Source organism: Galleria mellonella, unplaced genomic scaffold (genome assembly GCF_026898425.1).
Source record: "Galleria mellonella isolate WM207_F2 unplaced genomic scaffold, CSIRO_AGI_GalMel_v1 utg55, whole genome shotgun sequence".
Taxonomy (NCBI): domain Eukaryota; kingdom Metazoa; phylum Arthropoda; class Insecta; order Lepidoptera; family Pyralidae; genus Galleria; species Galleria mellonella.
Genome location: NW_026442115.1, coordinates 2,373,191 through 2,396,874, shown reverse-complemented (window position 1 = coordinate 2,396,874; position 23,684 = coordinate 2,373,191). Strand labels below are relative to the sequence as shown.

The 23,684-nt window shown below is 35.9% G+C and overlaps 2 protein-coding genes across 6 annotated transcripts in view; one reads left to right on the top strand and one right to left on the bottom strand.

Annotated features, from left to right (window-relative positions):
• Window positions 1-15,623, top strand: part of LOC113521466 (regulating synaptic membrane exocytosis protein 1) — a 142,337-nt gene extending 126,714 nt beyond the window's left edge. For 2 of the 5 annotated variants that reach the window (XM_031912903.2, XM_031912900.2), the window contains exons 13-21: window positions 632-690; window positions 4,587-4,777; window positions 5,014-5,188; window positions 6,544-6,697; window positions 7,185-7,367; window positions 7,810-7,989; window positions 10,540-10,736; window positions 11,014-11,172; window positions 12,149-15,623. In XM_031912903.2, coding sequence (XP_031768763.2) covers window positions 632-690; window positions 4,587-4,777; window positions 5,014-5,188; window positions 6,544-6,697; window positions 7,185-7,367; window positions 7,810-7,989; window positions 10,540-10,736; window positions 11,014-11,172; window positions 12,149-12,334 — 1,484 coding nt within the window. In that variant the 3' untranslated portion in view covers window positions 12,335-15,623. Of the gene's footprint in view, window positions 1-631; window positions 691-4,586; window positions 4,778-5,013; window positions 5,189-6,543; window positions 6,698-7,184; window positions 7,368-7,809; window positions 7,990-9,365; window positions 9,390-10,539; window positions 10,737-11,013; window positions 11,173-12,148 lie in introns of those variants that run through there. The other 3 variants (XM_031912904.2, XM_052899013.1, XM_031912906.2) reach the window with 3 other exon arrangements.
• Window positions 15,624-16,521: 898 nt separating this feature from the next.
• LOC113521465 (intraflagellar transport protein 172 homolog) overlaps window positions 16,522-23,684 on the bottom strand; it is a 30,490-nt gene continuing 23,327 nt past the window's right edge. Inside the window, exons 29-36 of the mRNA XM_031912804.2 lie at window positions 22,805-22,890; window positions 22,277-22,485; window positions 21,518-21,769; window positions 20,982-21,078; window positions 19,731-19,871; window positions 18,858-19,000; window positions 17,786-17,897; window positions 16,522-17,320 (exon numbers count right to left, since the gene is read on the bottom strand). Coding sequence (XP_031768664.2) covers window positions 17,196-17,320; window positions 17,786-17,897; window positions 18,858-19,000; window positions 19,731-19,871; window positions 20,982-21,078; window positions 21,518-21,769; window positions 22,277-22,485; window positions 22,805-22,890 — 1,165 coding nt within the window. The 3' untranslated portion in view covers window positions 16,522-17,195. The remainder of the gene's footprint in view (window positions 17,321-17,785; window positions 17,898-18,857; window positions 19,001-19,730; window positions 19,872-20,981; window positions 21,079-21,517; window positions 21,770-22,276; window positions 22,486-22,804; window positions 22,891-23,684) is intronic.

Here is a 23,684-nt window from a genome sequence, read left to right as displayed (position 1 = left end):
GTTGACCCGTTTTTTAGGCTCGATGCTCTATCTATATAATCTAAGCATATAATATACTAGAACCGTATTTCTGCTATTTTTAATAATAAAACGTCAGATTTTCGACTCTGCTGAATGATTTATTGACAATGTTTAAACTTATATTTGGTGCATCCCAAGTATATATGAAATCTATTCTATTAAAATGATTCTACATTAAATAATTTTATAAATTAGCAGATATAAGGTCCGGAGAGAGAAATATCCTAAGATCTTTGTCTCAAATATTTTAATAAGATTCTACGATACCTTGCCACTAATCTATTCTCACATTTTCACTATCTTATTATTATCACTATAAACTTTTACTTCCACATGGCTATATCTATTAAAATACACATTTTAATACTTACTTGAATGCTACCTGAAGTTACTGCACTATCATTTTTCAAGACTTTCTCTTCTACCTCACCGTCTTCAATTTCACGGTAGGTAGTTAAGTTTTATTTTTATACATACCTTTAATTATGGAAAATTTTAATGCAAATCAAATATTTTTACATTGCACCGCTTACCTGGATTTCATTAACATCACTGACTGTAAAATTTCAAGGATCGGTTATAGTGTAATACACATTATTTTGATTTGCAGAACCGGATACCGACAAATCACCATCATCGCCAACGCGACGGAAATTGCCGAAAACCCCGGTATAATACCCATACATAGGCTTTAATTGTAACAATCTGTGTTGTGAACCCATAAGACATTGAGCCGACTCGCTCATTCCTTCATAAACTCTAGTAGAGACTGTCACTCGGTGCCTATCCTCTGCGCTTCTCGGATCGCACATTTATAGTCGTGCCCAAATGGATAACCCTTTTGTACTTTAAATATGTTAGTTGATGGATCACCTCATTCATATCCTTTTTAAGTAAAAAATATTGGATTGGGTCTATGAAATAATTTTAAATTTTTAGAGATAAATTTCAGATTCTGATTAGTACCAAAATAAGATATTTATTATTTGAGTACTAATCAGAGTCTGAAATTTATTACAGAGTAAGTAATAAAGTAGGTTTTCATATTACACCATAGAGTATATATACATCTTCTTTTTTCTAACAACTTATTTTGATTTCATTTCAACAGTAAAATGCATCATAAATGTATCGGTTAGGTATATACCTACAAGAAATGACAGAGAGGTATATAATTAACTATTAAATAGCTCATATAATTTCTGCTCAGGTTTTCACGGAGTGGAAATAAATAATATAAACGCGTTTTACTCTTATATACTTTACATTACATTAGAACTATTTAAAACGTGTTTATTGCTTTTATTTCCAAACACTTTTAACACAATCTGCACAATTTACCATAAGAATATTAAAAGTTTTTATTTTTAGTAAGTTTTAATCTTGTAAATATAACAATAATTATTTCTGTATGTACGGACATTTGCTACCTTTAGCACTCTACAATATAAAAATGTATTACTATACGGAAAAAGTGTGAAAATGTTTTAAATCAATTTTACTACAACAACAACAAAGTTAATACAGTTGGAAGGTGATCCAATAACTATTGCATAGTAAAATCGAGATCGAGTATTCGATATATATTGATGTTGGTATTACGCAAGAACACAAAATGAAGGTGAGACCAGAAAACGATTTTAACAACAATGAGTGAGAAGTTGGCTTAATTATTAATATAAACTATATAATATATAAGTTTTGGTATAAAATGAATTTCTTGGTCTTATCTTCTATGTTCGGTAAAGAGACGGTGGTTTGGTGTAATATTTGTTTCTTCACACATGCCAATAACAACATAAGGACCGCCACGACGCGCAATCACTGCAGCTCTGGTGCCGGTCTATAACTTTGTCCAAACTAAAACCAAGACGCACTAACCTTTATCATATTAAACTGTTAATAAACGCCTATTGTCCAATTTTCTGTACTAGTATCTACCACGCCTTGGTTTTGTTTTAGGTTGGATAAAGAAATCAAGTGCAGGGGCTGGTCTCCGTTGAACTGCTGTGATACTGTAGCACTAATCAGTAAACATCTTCCACGTTAGCCTAGTTGTAAGAGATTAGTGTTTCTATTTACGACCGTAGTTGTACTTTAACTTTGTTAACTTTTACTATTTAGAAAAAGGGGTACCCTGTTTGTTTACTCGAAATATTTATATACCTATATATATTTTTAAATTTATTTGTTATTCGTGTTCGTTATCGTTTATATAATGATTATCCTAAGTGAAGTGTGTGAAAAAATGCTACCTACTTATTTTCAGATTTTTATTTTTTCTATCACCCGACCAATTTCATAATGTCGCCAACGGCGCCGGGCGGAGTTCAATGTTAGGGAATGATCGGCAAAATGACATAATGATGAATCACAAGATGATAAGTAAGTGTTAGAGAGAGGACAGATTTAGTATTCAATGGTAGATTAGGGGACTCGTCCCGACATCGATTATCATCTATAGGACACCGTGGATGATTAGTGTTCGTTGTCTACAGACAGTACGAATAATTTCGTAGTAAAGCTAGTACCGCCGCCGCTTGCAGCTTAGCAAAGTTAATCGATTCTGACATATCTACCTAAATTCACAAACGCGCTAGATATTCGGGCACAAACAATCCACTCTATACATCGACAAGAATTACGAGTGATACAGTAAGTTACCGACTATGGGCAGTAGAGACGACGGCCAAGTTTCGGAGCAGCGAGTCAGGAATCACGCAGCGAGGTGAGGACGGTACCGGGCGACCGGGCGCGTGCTCTCGCTGTTTTGAAGCACCATGCTCGTCTCCGGCGCCGGATTCCCGTTTGTACCGACTCATATGTTGCGCATCGAGTGTCTGCTACCGAGTCTTGTTGTTCAGTTTGCGTAGTGTGATGCCGCACTTGTATCGAGAGGCGCTCGCACTCGCCGCGACTCGCCACTATAGCCACTAGTCTGTAGGAGCTTCGAGTGACGGCAGCACGGCATGCGGCACACCGCACTCGCCGAAACCCCTTGAGCGACAGGCGCGCACCGACGCTTCTGTCTCGTAATCGATGACCGATGACACACCTCACATCAACGCTGTACGATGTACATAGCGCTCCGCTCTTGACGTAGTTCATTGTTACGACACTGTTACATGGATCGATCGAGAACTGCATGAAAGTTGCACAATGTGGATATGTGCATTGATATAGTAAAATGCACCATATGGGACGTGATAAGCCTATGAGTGTAACACAATTTTGACATACGATATGTTTTACTTATAGAAAATAATTGAAATGTTTCTACGACTATGAATGTCATTTTATTATTTATTATCAATGTTCGTGATGACGTCATACGTGTGTATTGTTATCGCTTATAAGATTTGATATTCATTCATTATATTATTATGTTGATGTGAACGAATGCTCAAAACACACTCATATCATGCTCTTTCTTCACTTGACTCATTTCTCACAACTCTACGTCTCCGATGTTTCATGTACAAAACTATTATTGACAAAGTAAGTTACTAATATTTTTTGATAAAAATAAGCTAGTTTTACAATAGACATTCTTTAGATAGGTAAATTACAAATTGCATTCATACCACATAGAAATGTAGACTGTTATAATGACCCAAAAGCTTTCTACATACAATTATTTTCATGCTAAATTCTCGAGGTACACACTAGGTCACATCAATATAGATATATGCAATAGTAATTTTGCACACCACAAATTCAATGCAATGTATGATAAATATAAAAAAAAAATCCACCTAACGTAGATACCTAATAGAATAATTTTATTAATTAGCCTTCCCGTCCCAAATACAAGCTTTGTGATGGAAACCTTCGAATTTGTAAAAACGCTCCAGAAACAACGCATTCCCCTCTAGACAGCGTAAATAAAGCCTTGCGATTCGACTATAAACTTAGGCCTATAGGTACATGCAGCTTTTCGAACCAGTATCAGCATGATACAGCTTACTGCATGGCGGATGAAAGCGTCCGATTTTATTACTTTGTGTTTTAATAGAAATGCCTCAGCCCGAAGCATGTTTACTTCCATGAAATAATTTGCAAGTGTCAGTACATCTAATATAATGTTTTCAAATGGTTCAAATAAATCGATGGCGATATATATAATTCTGCATTGTTATGAGTCGCACATGAATGAGAATCTACGATTTTATCTCTTGCTGATGAAGATTTTATAACAAATAGCTGATGGTTGCTGCATGTTACTTTATAAAGTACTTGCATTCCCCGAAGGTTACGACTGAATTAGATATTGCATAAAAGGTCTTGGGACAACGTTGTTTCTTTTTATTTATTTTGTTTATGTTTATGTATTTGCCTAACAGACCACCTGTGATATATGTATGTTCAGTAGCCGTGTAACTACATTTGCGTGCAATATGACTAATCCTGTATTGGATTTGAATGGATTAGTTACTGTACTTTACACAAGAAATATAATGTGGATTATATAATCCGGAGTCGCATTGCATTATAATGTACGTACATTATTAGGAATACATACAGGTAATAGTTTAAATTTTCATACATATTTTGTGTATATATAGGAGCAAGATCGTGCGGAACGCGCTCGCGAACGTCCGCCAGCTCGTGCCCAACTACAGGTGTGGTTTGAAAGCGAACTGCGAAAGCTGGTGGTGGTTCTTATTGCCGCCGATGACCTACCGCCCCGGGATCATACACTTGGATATGGGGATGAACCCGAAGCATTCGCAAGAATTCGACTTTTACCATCACTGTAAATAAATTTTATTTATATCTGCCTATATATTCCCAATCCCAACATTTTTAATAGGCACTTCAATTATTAATTTTGCTAGGATCAACATGAATAACATTATTAAAATCAATGCTCTATCTATACTTGAAGTAACTAATCCGTGTCTTCCTTTTCAATTTCTAGATATATGCTACGCGTATCTCTTCTCTCTTTATTTATGTAATTAATAACTAAACTTCATTAATTTTTTTTAGGGAGAGCTGTCCTCCTGTAGAAACCGACCCTGCATCTGCATCGTGCAGTCCCGTTTGGAACGCAACTCTTGGCTTTGGAGGATTAACTGCTGATTTAATAGCGGGGCGTGCACTGGAACTCACATTATGGGACGCCTGTCCCGGAATCGATCCTGTCCTCATTGGAGAATGCACCGTAAGCACATGTTTCTATTATTTTATTTTAAACAACTTTAGTTAAAAACATTTACATGTATTCGATATATTAATATTATTTATGTAATTCTTAATCGAATTACTATTACCACTTGAAAAAGTAGGCAAATCTACTCACCGACAGCATTGCATTTTTATTTATATATTTATTATCAATTGGCACAATGACTTATCAATCATTTGGCAAACAATTAAAAATTTTGATAAATGGCTACAAGCTGTTAAACTTAATTCACTATTACGTCTGGTATACTTGCATCTTGTATGTTTCTTAGAGATGAAATAATACCATTTTTAGGGTCCCGTTCCTCAAAGGACAAACGGAATATTTATAGGATCAATTTCTTGCCCGTCTGTCTGTCTATCTATTAAGGATTTTTCTCAGGAACATGTGGAGGTATCAAACTAAAATTAATATCAAGTACTCAAGTCTGCCCCTTCCTTTCCTTTGGATGCCGTAAGAGACGACTAAGGAAACTTAGATACTGGTCGAGAGATGGATAGCAGCACCCATCTTACAATGTCACCAAAGCTTAACTATGGTTGCCAACCCGCCTGCTAAACATGGCAATTACTGGCCAAATCCCTTTATAGAAAAGGCCTATGTTCAGCAGTGGACAGTTAAATAAGTAATTACAGTTAAGTTAGTTAAATCTGGAATTCCTTGAAGCTGTAAAAAATATAACTTCTAAGTCTATGCAATCAAAAAATACAGCCATTTATAGCATATATTTTGACAGCTGCAAGAGAATCAAAACTATAGGGTACTTTCCGGTAATATTGAATCATGAAATATGGCAAAAAGCAATGTCGTACAGCATATATAAAGGAAAAAATGCGAAAACCCAAAAATAATAAATAATAATAAGAATAAATTTGTAATTACATCACAAAAAAATTTACAAAATATTTCTTTTTTGTTTTTTATGCAACTTAGAATAGCAAATAAGGTAACGCAAAACCCCGTAGCCCTCAGGAATGACAACGTATAAAGAGCATCATAGACGACAAGTATACATTGCTATGTCCATGGTACTGTTTATGTCTATAGGCGACGGTTACTATTTTCCTTCAGATGGGCCGTCTGTTTGTATGCCATTCTAAGATGCATAAAATTATACAAAACTCTCAGTACATAAATCCGATTTGCACTTAGCTCATTTTTTACATTACAGTATACATAATTAGTAAATAATAAAAAAAGCGATAATAAGAAGAATCTCATAATACTAACATGCATGAATCCATGACATTTCAAATTTAAGCTGACACTTGTGCACAATAAAAAATATATTTCAAGTGAAATTTTACCAATTAATCTATTTTGATTTTCAGATGGAAATAGAAAAGGCATTCGCAGAGGAACGTGCTGTGTGGTGGACACTGGAGGAGCGCGGTACGCGATCCGCCAACGCTTCGCCGCGGGGATCCCTGACCGGTGCGCGCGCGCTGCGTCGCGGTGACTTCGCCTCGCAGCGCTCCGTATCAGGTACGGCCGGCAACGAAAGTACGCCTCGCCCACGCTACATACTTTCAAATTAATTTACTTTTTAAATTTATCCCATTCATACTAAAGCACACTATAAACAAAGTCACTAAACACACAATCGTGATATTCTGCGCCAAATTACTTGTACAAACAACCCGTCGTTTATGTGGCATTGTCTCTAGTGTGCTTTATTTGTGATATTAATGTTAAACTAACGTATTTATTAACAATACCAAAGAGTAATAATTTTTAGTGTCATATTTCTATACGTATTATTATAGTGTACAAATAAAGTATAAATAAATTACAGTTTATTACTTTCGTTGTTGACCGTACAGCGTGAGCAGTTGTGAGCGGAGCGAACGCTTTTTTATTTTAATTATAGTTATACTTCAGTTTATTAATATCTGTTTAATTATTCATAAGTAAAGTACTTTTCTTGCTATTTCTAATGAATATCCAAACGGTCGTTTGCTTTGGTGATCAGATGACATGGACTCCATCGGCGAATGCGCATCTTTGTTGCACCCGGACCATGCATGGGTGGGAGGCTCGCGCCGCGGTTCCTCGCAGTCCGAGACGCTAGAGGTGGAAGTGTATCAGCTCGGAAAAGACTTTTCCCGCTCTCTACCCGGCTCCCGACGTTCGTCATTTCAACAACAAGAAAAAGGTACAATATTATATTATAAACTTATTGCGTATTTACGGTAATTTTTTTAAAACAAGGTTATTAAAATGTAAAATATGTATATGATGCTCCATATCTTTTCAGAGTTCAAATCTGAAAGCAGTGAAAAGTACTTTTTCCCCTTATAGGTAGTATATTAAATAATATTATATTATATTTATTTATGCAGACTACATACAACAGCATAGATTGCTACGACAAGTACGAGTACGTTTTTCATCACATAATTTGTAACATGTAGCAATAAAACCTTAGACATATCACACAGCGCTATCAATTACCTAACAAAATAGAACGTGTAATTCGAGTACTGCACAATTGATAGACTTTTTTTATTTGTGTTACTATAATACATACAAAAACTATGCAAGCCAGTAAGGAAGGTAAGTACGTTGTGCGAGCGTCGTGTGATGGGTGTGCACAGAGGGTGGCGCGGGCGGCGGCGGCGGGCCCGAAGGCGGCGCCGGCCCTTCGGGCTCGCGCCGCAACGAGCGCCGGCGCTCGTCGTGCGTGCGCCGCGACCCCGACGACATCCTGCGTTCGCTGCGCGCCGTCAAGGGCGAGCTTGGCCGCACGCTCTCGCTCTCCGGCTCCACTGCTAGGCGTAAGTGTGCACGCACTCTATATATCCACACCTCACAATATAGGCGACTAGAGTCTTCACTATTACTAGTACCAATACAATTACGTATGATCTGTTTTTGTGTAAACGATGTTAGTATTGTATTCAATTTAATTCATTAAAAATAATTTAACAAATCCATAAAATATAATTAATTAATACAAAAAACCTTTTATTATAAGTATTTATTTATTTTATGCACTACTATTGCGATAATAAACATCACGATATTGTTTACTAACCGTTTCAATTATACAAAAATAGAATATGCGTATACATTTCATTACGCTAATTCAACTGTTAGGTTTGAGATAATTCAATTTGTTTATATCTAAATCTTACAAGATTATCGATCGAAATAGCCAATAAGTCTTGTTAGATATTTCTAGTCTTAATTAATCTACTCAATAATTAGATTATGTAATTTTAAATAAATATGTTAAATTATTATATATAATATATTATATATTACATAAGTTTATGGCCATATATACATGGTTGGTTCTACATTTATGGCAATCTACCTAAGTTCCAATAGGTACAATATTAATTCGTACGTGTTCATATTAATAACCTATTAAATATTAATGGGCATGGATTAATTCCCATAATAGAATGATTGTAGCCTATTCTGCTGACCAGATGGCTTAGTTTACGGTTTTATTTCGAGTTTTCTTTTATATTACTGAACCTCGCGTCGCCTTTTAAAAGTGGTGCCATATTGTAATCATACTGTCAGTATACATGTACGTCCCAAATTACGTCTAATTTGTTTTGCTTATCTCTGTACCTATAGGTACTATTAAAATACTGGCATGTCAAATTAAAAGGATTGTACAACTAAGCAAAAAAACCATTATTATTAGTTGATTTCATCACTAAACTTTTTAAGCAGTTTAGCAACTAGATTCTTTATCTATTAATTTAAATGTAAATAACAAAACAATAATGTTAAAATAAAAATAAAAAATTCGACAGTCACTTTGCACTATTCTTGAACTATCAATATTACCAGTTTCCGCAAGTGTCTACTTCTTATACTCTGTATTTTAAGTGATTTATAAACTACTTCTACACGATTTGTATTGAGTTTTCCTGAGTTATGTCACTATAAGATTTTAATTATTTTATTCAGTTTTTTATTCGCACAATTTACTTTGTATTATTCGATCACGTACTCTACCAATAATGCCCTAGTGCACTCTACCAAAACTTTGTGACTGAGGCAAATATCAATCGCCATCGAAATAACCGTAATCACTGCCTCCAGACCGCCCCTCTGTCCACCACAAGAACCACTAGACTATGCGAAAATGAAGGGTAGTACTGACTGTACTGTGTTGTGCTTGTTTGGTCAGCAGCGACGGACCGTTAGCTCCTCGGTAAGCGACTACCAGTGCCCGCACCCGCGCGTGCTTCCCTGCAGGGTTTGTTCGTGCGGGATGTCGGTGTACGCGATCCCTTGTGACGTCCGACGGCCGCCAGCCCCTCTATTCTGATCCTATCACGCCTCTACGCACTGGCTTGAACCACATATTGTATCTCGCCCCCGTATAAACACGTGCGCCAGATAACATATGTGGTCGAGTTCAAGAATCAGAATAGGGTCTCGGGCCATGTAGTAGCATGGGTCATCGCTTGCGCGGCGGCCGCGCGCACGCACCGTTGAATGTGGCTGCGCCCGACGCTTCTCATCACTTCACTGTGTCTGTTCTGTACTGTCCTGACGCATGCCCGGCCGCGGGCGATCACGCTCACTTCATCTGTCTCTGTGTACCGTCTGTTCGGCTGCCCGTCTACGTTCATCTCGATGGCATTGTGTCGCCTAGGATGTTATGGAATTCATTACCTCTGCGAATGTCACTCATTGTTACGATTACGCATTCTATTAGATTTCTTGTATATATCTTACCCTAGGCCTTAGTTGGACATTACAATATTATCAGTACGTTTCATTTTAAAGTCTTTAAGTAGGGATAAATGCGAATGCAAGCGAGCAAGTTTAGTAGGTCGCGGTCGCGCATGACGTAGCGCACCCGATGCGACACACCGAAGCCAACAATGGCATGAGCTACACAAATAGTCCTTCGCAGAACGCATCGAACATTCTCTAAATTTGATCAATGGCTGTTCATGACACAAAATGCTTATACCATAATGAATTAAAGACCGCTTAAGGCAACTATTAGAAAATCGACTACACTCTTGGCTGCACACGTTAAGACGCTTTTTCTTTCATTTGTGTATATGGAAACAGAAAGGATTCGAGTCTATGTAAAAAACTGTATACATTAGCACGATGCTGTTTGACGTGCTTATTTTATGTAATGTTTATTTTAATCATTTTAAATGTTTGATTGAGTGGTTTCCCTCGTTTCGTAATTTTATTTTTGTTATATTAAATTGGATGTTTTTTGAATAATAAGCAGTTACCTTCATAAATATATATAGAAAACTCCATTATGGAGAACGAGTAGTAACGTAATAGGGCTGTGGTATGTCGGGTGGTGGTGATCGGTTGTGGCGATGCAGGCACGGCGACGGGGCGCAAGGGCAGCATGTGGGCGGCGGTGCCAGCAGCCGCCGCCTGCGACGCGGTCGCCGCCGATGACGACGACGACGTGCCGCTCGGGCCTGGGCAGATGCCGCCGCGAAACGCCCACTTAGCACCACTGCACGCCGAGATCAATATCAGTATTATAATGATAAAAGGCCAGTTGGAACTAGAGGTCAGTGACACGTGTCATATTAAGATAATTAAATCGTATTATTCGATTTAATTTACCAAAAAAAAAATTGCATGATATACTACAAATATACATAAATTAAGAATCTCAACCATTTTTCGATTAAAAAACGCTGTAGTCCTATACAAATTGCGTGTACATTACTACTTCAATACTTCAAAAAGACAAATTCTATTAAAAATAATAAAAATTCTTTTCATTTGATATTAAATTTAAATCTATTAACACTTGAAATTCCTATTAGTATGTATCTTTTTAGGTGTCCCATGCTCGCCGGGTGTATGGTGTAAACGGAGAAGTACCAGACTCATATGTCAAGTGTTACCTTCGCGATGGCGACAAGTGGCTACATAAGCGAAAAACACGCGTCATCCGCCGCACGACAGAGCCACATTTCAAACAAACGCTCAAATACCAGGTATCTTCAATATTACGTATTCCTACTAAGATTACCTTTGACAGGTAAGAATTTTAGTAGATAAACAATTTTGCTGTAATATCGATAACAGCCAGCCAGCCCTCTGATAAAATTGCAAAGGAATTTATCAATATAATTATTTCAATTTCCACTCATATGAAAAAAAGCAAGACACCAAACGTTACATCTGATGAAATCACTAACAATAAGAATTCTATTAATAAATTCGTTTACCACTTATTTAGGGTAGCTGTTTTGTTAAAAATAGTAGGTAGTTATAAAATGTCAAATTCACTATATTATTATTATTGAAAGACAGGCTTTTTCAGACAGAAAAACCTATAACAACGATAAGATCACTTGTGGTCGCTCTTTTTTTTTTAAATTTCACTGCGTATACCTGTCAGTGATAAAAATTTTAAGATATTCTCTGCAACAATGTTTTTTATATCATTAGGATATAATATATATTTTCAAAACGAGACATATCGTTTATGCATAAGTAAGCTACAGCCCCAAATAATGTGTTGCGACATCTGTACCTCATTGTAACAAAATTTCCAAATACTTGAGCTATAAGCCTACTTGAGACATAGTTGGCTTAGTTTGCAGTGTCCAGTGAGAGCCCTTTTTAATACATACATTATATTTTTTCTTAGTTTAGTAGTTTTCTGAAACGCCTCAGAACTTTTAAATTATTTAACTCTGGCAATAAGAACCGGCTATTATTTAGCTCTAAGCTTCAGAATAAGGTTCTGGACCTTTTTCGACATTATATGTCCCTTCCTTTGCTTATTGGTTAGCTGTTTCATTTCCATGGATATTCGAGTGGCCACGAATCCATCTCAGTGTTATTTCTGCTTTCATTTAATAACATTATGCAGTTGTTTATAAGTTCACCATATTGTCCACGATCAACAAACAGCTCTGACTTTTCAATTAGGGATTTACCAACTTTTAAACGATTATGTTACAGGCGAGCGAAGCCCTTGGCCGTACACTGGTCGTAATGCTATGGCAGCGCTGTGGTGGGTTCGAGCACAACCTCGCACTAGGCGGCGCAGAGATCTGTCTCGATAAGTTGACCCTCCCGCAGCGAACATATGGTTGGTATCCGCTGTTCCCGGCCACGTCGCTTGGCGGAGAGGAGTCACCAGACTGATCCAGAGAGCCGTCGCCAGAGCGACGTGACGACAACTAGTGCCCCACGACGCAGCGACGGCTCCACACCACAACGCACACGACCCTCTACATTAGCGACCTCTGAATTACAATACATTGCATCGGCGCGCGGCGCCACCGAACCACATGCTGCTCTATTATTTATTATTCGCCGTATGTTAAAAACAATGGTGTAAATACTCAAATACTTTCTATTACGTGTTTAATTGTCAGTTAATATAATGAAAATGCTACCTACGCTCGATCGTATGTGGTATGTGTTGAAGAAGTGGCGAGTGTATATATGCCAAATTATCAAAATACTGAAAGCCGTTTCTACGTTCTTCTATTTAAAACTCAAGGTTTGACCTCGAGAAATCCTGAAAAGACAACACCATTTAGAGTATAGACCTAAAAGAGGAGCTTATAGAAAATTGCTTGAAGAATTTTTGATTAGATACTAGACCCAGACATCATAATAGCACACACAATAGTAAATTATGGACTGCGATAGGAATCTCTTGTAAAGCAAATCATATAATGAGCAAATACACGCTTCATAATTATTCCACGTATATCATTAACTTGATATTAGTAATAACTGTAATGCGTTCCTTAGCTTTACTACACATACTAAAAATAGTTTGTTATGCCAAAAGATATACACCAAGCTAGGAATACATATAAAAAAAGTACATTTTTTCAACCAATATCTGTGTGCGATTTTTGATGTTTGCGCCTACTGTACCTATATATTTGTAGTAATTTTATATGTTATGTGTAATATAATAAATATCAGTATATATAATATGCGTACATTTCTGAAATATATAGGAAAAATCTATTTAGATAACGTCAGTATTGTAGCATGTCACATCTAATAGTTCGCCACTTGTTAGATCCGGATCGCCTGTGATCCAGCTATGTTCGTGATATATATTAATCTGTGCCTGGCTTACTTTGACAGTAGTGTTTTTATTATGACTCAAACTTTTTGTTAAATGTCCTTCATATAAATAGTTTGTGCACTGAAACGTAGCTCGTACTTTTGAAATAAAACGTATAGCGCCATGTACACTTATACCCTTAATGTAATTAGATTATTTATACCGAATCTATTAATAAAATGTAAATTAAATCTCATCTCAAATAACCCCAACTTTGACACTTTGCCTTATACGATTAATAAATTTCTAAAGTTATTCTAGTAAGTAAGCGCGTCTAGGTACTATTCTTCCAAGGTTGTGCTTTAGTGAATTTCCCTAATGTATACCTATTACTTTATTTGTAGACATCGCTAACTACTATCGACGTTATTAAGAGTTTAGTTGTTTTTTATTACAAATTATCTTTACATATAAATTGTAAATACGGCTAAATTATTTTTCAAAATTTTCTACGCACAACTGTTTTCGTGATAGCATTTACTGTTATTAATCTTTTTATAATCTCTAGAAACCAAACAAATGTACACAATTCTAATAAGTATCTACTTTAACTCGTAACTTTTAATCAACCCGTTAATTACCATTCTGTGAGTGTAGAGCTGCCACCTCAATTAAAGTTGTTCCAAATCATCGATATACCTATAACTTTAATTAGATATATGAGTATAATAAAGTGGAACAATAGCGTCAAATGATCCAATCGGTGGCTAGCACGTGTCTCACACTTCATACAGCCACTAGAGTAGCTCATTTGTAGATACAAACATTATATAATCGTAAAATGATATTTTCATTGTTGGTGTTAGATAAAAGTTACATATCTACGGGAAATGTGTAATGTAATTATATCTCGTTAAAATCTGTGTTCTTCCAGTGCTGTCATAGCTTAGTGGCTCATCTGACAATACTAATCTTGTTTACCTGGTGTGCTGGCCCCCGCGGCCGGCGCGAGCGTGCGCATGGTGGCCACGCGTACCGCAGCCCTACTAATCGTTTCAACGTGGTTGTATATTTCCTAAGAGAGAGAATCTATATTCCTTTTTAGATTACCTAGAAAATTTTCCAAATAAGTACTCAAATGTTTCCAAATGCCTAAATATATATCTGGCGTTTTAAGTGTATTTTTACACTATAATTTTGTATTCGATTAATTTGGGGATAAAATATACATATTCAATATTTATATTATTGAAATATAGATATTTATTAAAGAAAAATATATTAAATGACATTTGGCTCTGACGTATGTTGGAGACAGTCAAACTAACTTACGCTTATTATCTCGATATATTAGTATAACAAATAATATTCTTAGTAACAAATGTATAAAAGACATTATCTAATATTGTTACGTGCCTCGACGAGCCCCGATACCAGTCCATTTCATGATTCTTTATTATTGTTTACAGTATTTTATACACTAATACGCAGAAAAGTAAAAACCTAAGTTTCTAAAAGCAAACAACAAACTATAAATATCCACTCAATTTAGTTGAAAGTAAAAAAAAATAAAGATGATAAACCAAAAGCCGCACAAAATTTTTGGGAGGTAAATAGGTAATAAGAATTAGGTAATACAAAGAAACCAATCTTCAGTTTACAACTTTCACTTGCCTGTAATATGCCTCCCTAATGTCCCCTTCTTAAATAGTTTCAACTATTTTCTCCTCTTTTTTAAATCTTCCTAGGTATATATATTAAAACCGTAAAATTCTTTGTAACTCAAACTATTTTCGAGGTATTGCTCGAAATAAATATAATAAGAATATTCATATCAATAGTGAAGATCTTTCCCTAAACGATAGCCGTCTCAACACCTAACACTAGAGGACTTAGGATTCAGTCTGTCGAGTTTATACTGACGAGCTTGCCCTAACTTCATGCAATTATTAAAGCATGTGGCCATTTTGCCTTTAAAGTATCACTCTGTAGTGTGAATGGCGAATCAATGTGATATGGTATCGGATATCATGTACCTAAACATTCTTACCTTAGTGTTATATTTCTTCCTAGATACAAAGTTATTCTCCTATTCCGTTTTCTTGATGAATACTAGAGTATGATATTATTGTATCATGAAATTACTTTGTCCTTCTAATCCCGTAACTCCGCGATTTCTTTTATAAGTTTTTTCATATTCTTATAATAAGTCATAACTAATCGCTCTATCTAAATTCAGATACGCCTAATTTTTAAGGTAAATATCTTTGTTGTTATCATATTCAATGTAGTATTTGTCATGAATACGGAATAAAATCTACAAAAAACTAGTACGTAACAAATATGTGTGTCAAAATATATTATTAAATAAATGTGATAACAAATGAGTTTATTATAGCGATATCAAAATTCGTCTGTTATTTTATTTGTCCTTGAACCTCGTCACATATTACTAAACTCCTAATACGACGATATAATATGTCAATAATTAAATAAAAATCTTTAAAAATAATATAATTATGTAGGTTTCTATTCAATGATTTGTTGTTTATGAACCATGTAACCATCTTATTTAGAGTTTAGATTTAAAAGATAATTCACGAAACTGTTTTAAAATAATTTAATATTTTACTCCACAACAAAACAGCGAATTCAATTCCTTTAAAATTAATATAGAAGTAACACTGCATTAAGTAAAACCTATTGACTATAAAAAGAATGATCAAAATAGATTCAGAAATAGTGAAGATACTATTAAAACAGCCATGCAAACATGACTGTATCAAGGCAGGAACATGAATAGGACAGAGGTACCCAAACAAATTATTTGTACAAAGTCTCCTTCTATTAGTACTCACAAGTATCATACACATAAAAAAATATAGGCAAATTGAGAACATCCTCCTTTATGAAGTTGCTGCAACAATATTTTTTTATGTAATTTAGAATGGCAAACAACCGGCCTACCTGATGGAAAGTGGTAACCGTCGCCTATAGACATGAGCAGTACCATGGACATAACAGAGTACACTGTTGCGCTTATAGTACCCCCTTTCTTCTTCTTCATTCCTGAGGACTCAGGTGTTATTTCTCTGTATCCTGTAAATTCATTGCCATATCCCACCCTACAAACCGAAACACAACCATGCAAACACAACTGCTTTACGGTATAAACACAAATGGGACAGAGGTACCCAAGCAAACGACTTTTGTACAAAATCTTCCTCTGGTATTTCGTTATTAACACGAAAACTTTTTATAATTTATCGCATTTCATAAATATCGAAAAGAAAACACGGAAAACGTAATACTGTATTTATTAGATACATTTGTAGGTGTAAACAAATGGGTATATCTTGCTAAATATACAATCTTTCATATCCTATAATGACTATAAGTTGCACATGTATAGATAGTAGCAGAATTAAAAAACTAGGTATATAACAGCATCCTGTCTGTCAGTTTATCCTGGGCTATGGCATAAGCAGGTATACTACTAATATATCGAAAAAAAAAGAATATGTTCCCATTGCTGTCTTCTACAGACAAATGAAATATGAGCAAAAATATAATACAATGCACTCGGATGGCCTGCTCTCAGTTAGCTACAACTAAAGGTAAAATTAGATATGATTTTTGATAAATTTAATCTCATCACGCTCTTTAATAAGATTTACACCAAATTATTATTTTTTTCTTTTTATATAAAGTAACAAATGGTTACCCGTAAAAAAATGGCCTCAAGTATGCGAGAAAATCGCATCTAAAATTTCGTTCTACATGAATGGTGCTGTAGTTATAAGGAATATATCCTCATTTAACATCTTTCACTAGTACCTCGCTAGCGTATACCAATAGCTCGGGTGGGGATGCCACTCCATTGTTATTCATCTGGCGCTCCCAAACAAACTGAATAAGTCTAGTTCCATTGTTTACTCGGTAGGAAATATTCTGGATACCTGCTATATAGCTAGTCTATACGTGCGAGTAGTCAGCGGGGCCGCACCACGCGGTCACGTGGTGCAGCAGCGCGGCCGCCGCGCCGCCGCCCTTCGCCGCGCTCGACACGCGCGACCACCACTCTCTGTTCGCGCACCGCCCTGTAATTTTAGTTTACGACAGAATAGAATCAAAAATATACATAACTGAAATAAATTTTTGCTACATTCTAATATTAGAGACTATAAATACTTTCCAAATATAAAATATATATATAAAAACTTTACAAACATTACTATATATACTATAAATATTTAGAGACTTAACGGCTTAACCAATCACTATAGAATTTGACATGTACACATATTAAATAGGGTGGAAAAGTTATGTTTTTTTTCACCCTATAACCACCACCGTGATAAAAGTCATAAAACATAAATAAGCTACCCGATCTCAATTAGTAAACTAAAGTATACAGGTCGCGCAAGCGAAGTCGCGATTAAAAGCCAATTTAAAATAAAAATACACTCATTCTGAATTGCACCCGAATTCTAGCATCCGTTATCAGAGAACGGTGATTTTCCTTTAACCTCATATAAAATTAAAATAGTTTGAACAATGCAGACCATTTGTAAAAGTGACGAGGCGTGTACCCAGCGGATATCCGGTGAGCACGCAGCACTGCTGATCGGCGCCTACACGGCTCGCGTACTCGCCCTCGCCCTCTACCGGGAGGGTCTGATAAATCATATCAATCAATTACATTTCTTATGTAGGCCATAATCTCATTAATTACTTATTGTAACATCTATACACTTGCCATGTTTCTTGTAAATAAATAAATAAATTCTGGAATACAGAATAGTACTAATTATAGTATTATGTCTATCACATTGATAACATTCAGGTAACTATTGTAGATAGGTGAATTATAGATAAGATTTCAATATTGATACGTATAATTAAGTAACAAAAATCCAACTTCCTTATTCCTAAAATAAAAATTACTTTCAAAATTATTCTGAAAAAAATATAAATGAATGTCATTGAATAAGGCATAAGTCATAAGGACTCGAAAAATATAAATATTCGAATAATAATACTTTTACAAACTTTGTAACCAACGTGTCTCTAGTAATTAGATATAATGACATAATTTAATAATAAAAATCTCTTACGATTTTATAGTCACAATATTATAAAATAGAACAAAATGTATTTATTCAACACGATACCGTAGGCGTGTACTATATAACAATAGTGATATTCACGAATTTAAGAAAGCGTCTTTATAGAATTAAATCTATTTTATACTTTCGATTATGAATCGTAACAATAAAATCGTATCATTAATAAATTGTGGCACGACAAATTATAAAAAACTCTCAATGAACTCACGGAATCATTACAGGATACTGAGGCATAACACAACTGTCTTTAAGAATGGCAACGCATGAGGGATACTATGGGTATTCTTTGACATCCATAGTACTGTTCATGTCTACAGGCGACGGTTACCGCATCTCATCAAATTGACCATCAACTTCTTTGCCATTAAAATTTTTCTTAAAACGTTTGTTACCTGGGCGGAGCTAGGTTGGCTGTACTAGCCACGACTCATACGCATAACGGCCCCAATGAGAGGTTAAGCGCGAAAAATAAAGTCCTACTTAGATTACATTACATTATGTATGTGACCTGTTCAACCCCCTGATCCATGGACACGGCGAGCACCCACTCGCGTACATCGTGCAATGCCTCGCCCCGCACCGCACTGCCGCCACTACCACCGCTGCCACCGCCCGTTACCACCAGCGGCTGCCGCGACCAGTCCGTGCACTCTATGTAACCATGTAAACATAAGAATATCAGACCAACAAAAAATATAGCTGCATTCATGCAACACTACCGACATCAATTTCAGAAGAATTGAAAGATTTCAGAACAATTGTTTGGAGAGTATATGGATATGTGTCAAAAAATATTATATATTTGTCATTCTGAAAATCACAGGTTTATATATTTATGTAAATAAACGATAAAATTTAACATGTCAAATCTCTATGCTATTATTAATTATTGCAATAATTGTATCTTGGTTTTTCTAAAATAATAGATAAATAACCATTGGTGTATACAAAAATAAAATATCACCAAAGCCTAACTGCGGTTGCCAACCCGCCTGCCAAGCGTGGCAACTACTGGCAAAACTTCTTTTATAAACAAATATTGGCTGATATTATGATGATGTATATAAAGCTATTTTCCAGGGTGCGCAAAAAAGGCACATTATGTACTCTCCGATATTGTTTAACACATGGTTAAAAACTCCACTCGCATTCTGGGATGAACTACAGACAATTCTGGTGTAAGAAACTCCCTTAAATAAGACTATGTGAATAACATTGAATATAAATCCAAACACAGAAAGAGAAAGGACAGTTAGCAATACTGTCTAGCTACCATTTCTTTCAATCAAGCGGAATTTTACCCTTAAAACCCAAACCTTTGTTTGGGTTTTAAGGGATGAAATTCTGCTGATGATGAAATAATAATCATAAAAACTATTACCAAAATCAGTGTAGTCAAGAAGATGGACGGTGTCATCTTCTGCCGCCTCCACCAAGTCGAGGCATCGATTGAGGAGAACAAATGCTTCACGGTACCCACTAGTTCCTTCAGACCGCACTTGCACTCCGCATATGTAGTAAGCTATAAGTATTACATTTTATATATTTTTTTTATGCAAATTAGAATGGCAAACAAGCTGATGGGTCACCTGATGTAATGTGTAACCCATCGCCTACAAACATGACTAATATCATAGACATAACAGAAAACACTATTTCGCCCATGATACTCCCCATGTGCTACAAGCAGCTACGCGTTAGAGTTACGCGCTACGGATGTGCTACGAAATTATGTATGATGTGTAGCCGTTACACGTAGCTCGTAGCACATACACAGATATACAACTAATACTGTCCTATATGCCACAGATAATTATTTTCATTTCGAATATTACGTTCAATAAAAATAATTGTACCAAATAAATCAATAGTAAAGTTTATTTGCCAGGGCAATAACTACTTATAAATTCAATAACTTGTGGCAAATATTAATAATTTTCAAAGTCTATTTCTTCCATAGAATTAAGTACTTGCATTTGGAATAACTTAAGACAGTTAATCATTTAACTGTAATTTTTATATATGTTGCTCGATATGAATATATTGATTCGGAGGTTATTAAAGGTCATCTAACAGCAGGACTGAAAATTATGTAGCTATTAGCAAATCATCTTACTAATATAGTCAAGCTATAACTAACTAGACGATAAATGTATATAGGAAATATTTAATGAAAATTAATATGAGTGGTCTTAATAAGAACAATAGAAGCCAAATCAATAATTTTTGGATATTTTGATCTGGATGAATAGAGGTCCTCTACCGTGTGTTGAAAAAACTTGCTTGTCTGTCTGTATGTTAGCTCCGGTATCACGATATTAAAAATTATTGTACTAAATCAAACTAGGTCAGTAATTTTTGATTTAGTATTCAAATGCAGTTTTCGCAATTGTATTCCAGAGGGATTGATATAAAATCTGATGTATATTTTATCTTAATACACCATTAAGAAGTTGTCTATTTCATTTATTTTCCTACTTCTGAAATCCACGCGTACGAAATAGCGGATAAAAGCTCATTCATTATACAATTAACATTATTGCAGATAATACGAAAAAGTAAAAAAAAAAAAATTAATAACAAGGCACGCTTTACTACAATGGGATTAAAAATATATCACGTTCTCACTTACCAACATCAGCAACAATAATATCCGTATACCGCGGCAGTGCTCGCGCAGCCTTAGAAGCAATTTGCGGTACGTGTAAAGCCATTAGAAGAGTTATAGCCTAAAATAAAACATACATAGAATAGATTAAGCGATAAAAAAGATAGAATAAATACTAACAAAGTAAATTTAATAGTAGCGAAATTACAAAATAACATATTTTTATTACCACAAGTAATGTAAGTTTCTTCAATCAATTACAATTCTTGTTCTCCGCTTACAAATAGTATATACTATATAAATCCTCTTGGATAGAAGCTATTTAGTAATTTGCTGTAAACTATAAATACATAATGCCAAGTACATATCCGTAGGGATGATTGTTAGCACCATACACTATGGGGTCGACCTCCACATAATTTTCTCATGGAAACCATCGTGGCTAATTCTTGTGGAATACGTCACGATGGGCTAACTGAGTTGCTTTCATGCTCACTTGTTATCCGCCACTGGTGCTCGGCCAGCGTATGCCGGCGGCGAGTAGAGCCGAGAGTGCATACCTGCAGGGTCCTGTGGTCTGCGCCGGCGGCGAGCAGGGCGGCGGCGGCGCGGTGCAGCGTGCGCAGCGAGCGCGGCGCCAGCGACGCGCGCACCACCACCTCGCCGCACACGGCGCGCGCCAGCGCCGCGTCCGCGCCCGCTGCCGCCGCCGCCGCGCCCTGCCCGCGCACCAAGTACTCGTCCAGCGCCTCCAGCGCTTGCGACAATCCCTCAGGCGCTTCTTCACTTTCGATGTCCACTCCTTCCATACGCTTTAATTAAACATACATATGTATATACATGTATCTGCTTCATAATAAATCTTAATATGTTATTGATCAAATCAAATAAATAAAAACTACATTCCAGTATTATATAACGTTAGTAGAAAATACTGATAACGAACCAAATTAACTCTTACCTATTACGTTAGATAGTCAGAATCATTTGTCGGCTGTTACCGTTATAGTAAATGTAATTAATATTAGACATGCTTATATTTCAAGCAAAGCACCGATCGGGATATATTGATTGATCAGAATAAAAATAATCTAATACCCGTATCTATCTCAAGTATAGGTACAATACCAATTCACATGACAATTAGTTTAACCTTTATAACACCAATAAGTATCAAAAAAACAAACTCATATTTGTAATATTAATATTATGTATTAATATTACATATTTATATTATTAATATTAGAAATATTTAATTATATTTAATATTTAAACGAAATAAAAAAACAAAAGAAATAAGTAAATCAATTCCTGCATACAGGATGTGCCTTAAAGAGATGGGCGGCGTATCGCAACGCGTAGTGCGGCGCGGCGCGGCCCGCCCGGGCCAGGCACCGCTGCCAGTGGCCCGCACGGGCCAACCGCTCCAGTGCTTCCGACTCGCCGTCCGCTTCCGTATCCGGCTCCGGCTCGCGTACTAACGGGCCCGGCTCCGTTTCCTCCTCGTATTCCTCTTGCGGTGATGCACCTTTAGATTAAGTGAAATACTTATTTTATTTATAAACATACAGTCATAAATCAATAAATACAACCACAATTATAGTCCTAAAGCTTCCTACACTCACATTTCATACTTGTAAATAATCCCGTCCGCTCAATAACAATTTTGTTATTTAAACACATGTATTTGCTAAATTACTCAACATTCAATGACATTAGTAAAGCAGTCTGACAAAATTCAATCCATTAAAAATGTTATCATTATTGCTATTTCGATGCCATCTACAGTTCTTAGAAAAAGAGATGATATTCTTATCAGTAGGCTTCCAACAATCTCCGTTAACTACCTGCCATTTCGTCATCTCCTTCATAACCTTCAGTCAGTGCGGCTCGAAGTTGTTCCCCGATGTCGCTCTGACCGATAGCCGCAAACCTGCAATATTAAAATATTAATTTATAATTTTTCTTATCGAAATGGCAACATTACAATTATTTGTCAATTTTCAAAAACAATATTATCAATGTTTCTGATCGATTATTTAAAAAGTATCTATTAAAAATTTTGCATTTACTTCATATTTTACTTTGGAATAGTTCAAATACATTTTACAAATTTTCAGTGATAATTTAATAAGTACATGATTAACGTCGTTCGCTATCAGAGTATTTTTTAAAATCAATCAGAAAAATTTAACAACTGCTCTTTGAAAATTGACATACTTCGTTATGAACGTTTTAATAGTTCATCATCATTATCATCATTTTAACCATTATCGGTCCACTGCTTGACATAGGCCTCCCCCCCATAAATTACCATAAAGAACGGTCCTGAGCCACCTGCATCCACTAACTCCCTACAATGCGTTTGAGGTCGACACTCCATGTACTCGATGGGGAGGGGTCGTCCTACACTGCGTTTGCCCGTACGAGGTCGCCACTCAAGAACCTTTCTTCCCCATCGGTTGTCGATTCTTCGAACTATATAACTAACCCATTGCCACTTCAGCTTGCTTATCCTTTAGGCTATGGCTTACTCTTTGCTTTGGTACTTGTGGATAGTGGATATCCTGGTTTCGGATTCTATCACGCAAATAACATAGACTTCGAGCACCCTCCATAGCCTGCTGAGTAATTCGAAGCTTTTGCATACAGGCAATCATGTGGGACCATGTTTCGGTTCCATAAATCATCACTGGTAGCACGCACTGGTTAAAAACCTTCGTCTGC